General features: G+C 44.6%; 1 protein-coding gene across 1 annotated transcript in view; it reads right to left on the bottom strand.

The window, feature by feature from the left end:
• Positions 1–1,367: 1,367 nt before the first annotated feature.
• Positions 1,368–5,068, bottom strand: part of LOC138356132 (involucrin-like) — a 103,485-nt gene continuing 99,784 nt past the window's right edge. Inside the window, exons 4-5 of the mRNA XM_069311877.1 lie at positions 1,608–1,672; positions 1,368–1,384 (exon numbers count right to left, since the gene is read on the bottom strand). Of these exons, the coding sequence (XP_069167978.1) occupies positions 1,368–1,384; positions 1,608–1,672 (82 nt within the window). The remainder of the gene's footprint in view (positions 1,385–1,607; positions 1,673–5,068) is intronic.

Genomic DNA, 5,068 nt, shown 5'->3' with positions numbered 1-5,068 from the left:
AACACCCGGGAGTTTGGCCCACGATTTTTTTTTTTAATGGCGTCTGTTTACAAGAGCCCTGATGAAGGTGTGGTGAACCCCGTGTATCCGCGGGCCGTTTAAATCTTGCATAGTACTCCAAAACATCACATGATGCGATGCGCAATTTACTGCAAGTCGGTCAAAGCATCATATGATGCGATGCGCAATTGAAGGGTTAATATGGGAGAACACTGTGTCTATGCTTGATGCACAACTTCCCTACAACACGCAAGTGAAGTTTTACAACTTTAGAACACTTTCCCACCAGGAGTCTCGAACCCTACCCAGCATAGAAGCCTCACAGCTACTGGCATAGCAGGTACGCCTTTAACCCACTGCACCAAACTCAAACCCTTAAAAGAGACGTTACTTTCAGGGGTATTGAAACCCCCCCAAAGATCACCTCCCAAGGGCAACTAGAGCTAGCGAAAGATCACTCACTTTCTTTCATCAAGTCCCTGTTAATATGGGAGAACACTGTGTCTGTATGTAATGCCCTAACTTACCTAAAACACGCAAGTGAAGATTTTCACTTTAGGACACTTTCCCATCAGGAGACTCGAACCCTTGCCAGCACAGAAGCCTCACAGCAACTGGCAAAGCAGGTACGCCTTTAACCCACTGCATCAAACTCAGACCCTTAAAAGAGATGGTAATTTAAGGGTATTTAAACCCCCAAAGATCACCACCTCCCAAGGGCAACTAGAGCTAGTGAGGGGTCCCTCACTTTCTTTCATCAAGTCCCTATTAATATGAGAGAACACTGTGTCTATGCTTTTTGCAATAACTTGCCTAAAAAACGCACAAGAAGTTTTACAACTTTAGAACAGCTTCCCATCAGGAGATTCGAACCCTAACCAGCACAAAAGCCTCACAGCAACTGGCAAAGCAGGTACGCCTTTACCCCACTGCCCCAAACACAGACCTTTAAAAGAGATGGTAATTTTGGGGTATTTAAACCCCAAAGATCACCATCTCCCATAGTCAACAGAGTTAGTGTGAGGTCACACACGTTCTTTCAAGTCTTTGTTAATATGGGAGAACACTGTGTCTATGCTTAATGCACTAACTTGCTTAAAACACACAAGTGAAGTTTTATAACTTTAGGAAACTTTCCCATCAGGAGATTTGAACCCTAGCTAGCACAGAAGCCTCACAGCAACTGGCATAGCAGGTATGTCTTTAACTCACTTCCCCATACTCAGACTCTTAAAAGAGATGTAAATTTTGGGGGGTATTTAAACCCCCAAATATCACCACCTCCAAAGGGCATCTAAAGCTAGTGGGAGGTCACTCACGTTCGTTCATCAAGTCCTTGTTAATTTCGAAGAATACTGTGTCTATGCTCAATGAACTAACTTGCCTAAAACACACAAGAAAAGTTTCAAAAGTTTAGAACACTTTCCCATCAGGAGATTCAAACCCTACCCAGCATAGAAGCCTCACAGCTACTGGCATAGCAGGTACGCCTTTAACCCACTGCACCAAACTCAGACCCTTAAAAAGAGATGTTACTTTCAGGGGTATTGAAACCCCCCCAAAGATCACCTCCCAAGGGCAACTAGAGCTAGTGAGAGGTCACTCACTTTCTTTCATGAAGTCCCTGTTAATATGGGAGAACACTGTGTCTATGTGTAAGACCCTAACTTGCCTAAAACACACAAGGGAAATATTACAACATTAGAACACTTTCCCATCAGGAGACTCGAACCCTAGCCAGCACAGAAGCCTCACAGCAACTGGCATAGCAGATATGTCTTTAACCCACTACTCCAAACTCAGACCTTTAAAAGAGAAGGTAATTTTGGGATATTTAAACACCCCAAAGATCATCACCTCCCAAGGGAAACTAGAGCTATTGAGAGATCACTCACGTTCTTTCATCAAGTCCCTGTTAATAGTGGAGAACACTGTGTCTATGCCTAATGCACCAACTTGCCTAAAACACGCAAGTGAAGTTTTACAACTTTAGGATACTTTCCTATCAGGAGACTCGAACCATAGCCAGCACAGAAGCCTCACAGGAACTTTCATAACAGGTACGCCTTTAACCCACTTCACCAAACTCAGACCTTTAAAGGATATGGAAATTTTGGAGTATTTAAACCTCCCAAAGATCACCACCTTCCATGAGCAACTAGAGCTAGTGAGAGGAAACTCACGTTCTTTTATCAAGTTCTGTTAATATGGAAGAACACTGTGTCTATGCTTAATGCACGAACTTGCCTAAAACATGCAAGCAAAGTTTTACAACTTTAGAAAACTTTCCCATCAGGAGACTCGAAACTCTAGCTAGCACAGAAGCTTCACAGCAACTGGCATAGCAGGTACGCCTTTAACCCACTGCACCAAACTCGGACTCTTAAAAAAGATGGTAATTTCGGGGTATTTAACGCCTCCCCCCCAAAGATCATCACCTCCCAAGGGCAACTAGAGCTAGTGAGTGGTCAGTCACGTTCTTTTATCCAGTTCTCTGTTAATATGGAAGAACAAGTGAAGTTTTACAACTTTAGAAGACTTTCCCATCAGGAGACTCGAACCCTAGCCAATACAGAAGCCTCACAGCAACTGGCATAGCAGGTACGCCTTTAACCCACTGCACCAAACTCAGACCCTTAAAAGAGATGGTAATTTTGGGGTATTTAAACCCCCCAAAGATCACCACCTCCCAAGGGCAATTAGAGCTAGAGAGGGGTTACTCACGTTCTTTCATCATGTCCCAGTTAATATGGGAGAACACTTTGCCTATGCCTAATGCACAACTTGCCTAAACAAGCAAGTGAAGTTTTACAACTTTAGAACCCTTTCCCACCAGGACACTCGAACCCTAGCCAGTACAGAAGCCTCACAGCAACTGGCATAGCAGGTATGCGTTTAACCCACTGCACCAAACTCAGACCCTTAAAAGAGATGGTAATTTCGGGGTATTTAAACCCCCCAAAGATCACCACCTCCAAAGGGCAACTAGAGTTAGTGAGAGGTTACTCACATACTTTTATCAACTCCATGTTAATATGGGAGAACACTGTGTCTATGCTTAATACACTAACTTGCCTTAAACTCGCAAGCAAAGTTTTACAACTTTAGAACATTTTCCCATCAGGAGACTCGTACCCTAGCCAGCATAGAAGCTTCACAGCAACTGGCATATTAGGTACCCTTTAACCCACTGCACCAAACTCAGACCCTTAAAAGAGATGGTAATTTTGAGGTATTTAAACTCCCCAAAAATCACGACCTCCCAACGACAACTAGAGCTAGTGAGAGGTCTCACGGTCTTTCATCAAGTCCCAGTTAATATGGGAGAACAGTGAGTCTATGCTTAATGCACTAACATCACTAAAATGCGCAAATGAAGTTTTACAATTTTAGAACACTTTCCCATCAGGAGACTCGAACCCTAGCCAGCACGGAAGTCTCACAGCAACTGGCATAGCAGGTACGCCTTTAACACACTGCGCCAAACTTAGAACCTTAAAGAGATGGTAATTTCGGGGTATTTTAACCCCTAAAGATCACCACCTCCCAATGGCAACTAGAGCTAATGAGAGGATACTCACGTCCTTTCATTAAGTTCTTGTTAGTATGGGAGAACACTGTGTCTATGCCTAACGCACAACTTGCCAAAACGCGCAAGTGAAGTTTTACAGCTTTAGAACACTTTCCCACCAGGACACTCGAACCCTTGCCGGCACAGAAGGCTCACAGGAACTGGCATAGCAGGTACACCTTAAACCCACTGCACCAAACTCGGACTCCTAAAAATTTCAGAGTATTTATTCCCCCCAAAGATCATCACCTCCCAAGGGCAACTAGAGCTAGTGAGAGGATACTCACGTTCTTTCATCAAGTCCCTGTTAATATGGGAGAACACTGTGTCTGTGCTTAATGCACTAACTTGCTTAAAACACGCAAGTGAAGTTTTACAACTTCAGAACACATTCCCATCAGGAGACTCGAACCCTAACCAGCACAGAAGCCTCACAGCAACTGGCATAGCAGGTATGCCTTTAACACACTGCGTCAAACTTAGACCCTTAAAGAGATGGTAATTTTGGGGTATTTAAACCTCCGAAAGATCATCTCCCAAGGGCAGCTAGAGCTAGTGAGAGGTCACTCACGTTCTTTCATCAAGTTCCTGTTAATATGGGAGAACAAGTGAAGTTTTACAACTTTAGAAGACTTTCCCATCAGGAATTATGCTTCAGAAGAAGAGAGAGAGAGAGAGAGAGAGAGAGAGAGAGAGAGAGAGAGAGAGAGAGAGAGAGAGAGAGAGAGAGAGAGAGAGAGAGAGAGAGAGAGAGAGAGAGAGAGAAAGTGTGTGAGAGAGAGAGAGAGAGAGAGAGAGAGAGAGAGAGAGAGAAAGTGTGAGAGAGAGAGAGAGAGAGAGAGAGAGAGAGAGAGAGAGAGAGAGAGAGAGAAAGTGTGAGAGAGAGAGAGAGAGAGAGAGAGAGAGAGAGAGAGAGAGAGAGAGAGAGAGAGAGAGAGAGAGTGAGAGGGAGAGAAAGAGAGAGAGAGAGAGAGAGAGAGAGAGAGAGAGAGAGAGAGAGAGAGAGAGTGAGAGAGAGAGAGAGTGAGAGTGAGAGGGAGAGAAAGAGTGAGAGAGAGAGAGAAAGAGTGAGAGAGAGAGAGAGAGAGAGAGAGAGAGAGAGAGAGAGAGAGAGAGAGAGAGAGAGAGAGAGAGAGAGAGAGAGAGAGAGAGAGTGAGAGGGAGAGAGAGAGTGAGAGGGAGAGAAAGAGTGAGAGAGAGAGAGAGAGAGAGAGAGAGAGAGAGAGAGAGAGAGAGAGAGAGAGAGAGAGAGAGAGAGAGAGAGAGAGAGAGAGAGAGAGAGAGAGTGAGAGGGAGAGAAAGAGTGAGAGAGAGAGAGAGAGAGAGAGAGAGAGAAAGAGTGAGAGAGAGAGAGAGAGAGAGAGAGAGAGAGAGAGAGAGAGAGAGAGAGAGAGAGAGAGAGAGAGAGAGAGAGAGAGAGAGAGAGTGAGAGGGAGAGAAAGAGTGAGAGAGAGAGAGAGAGAAAGAGTGAGAGAGAGAGAGAGAGAGAGAGAGAGA

This window comes from Procambarus clarkii, chromosome 70, assembly GCF_040958095.1.
Source record: "Procambarus clarkii isolate CNS0578487 chromosome 70, FALCON_Pclarkii_2.0, whole genome shotgun sequence".
Taxonomy (NCBI): domain Eukaryota; kingdom Metazoa; phylum Arthropoda; class Malacostraca; order Decapoda; family Cambaridae; genus Procambarus; species Procambarus clarkii.
This window is presented reverse-complemented; position numbering and strand designations above follow the sequence as displayed.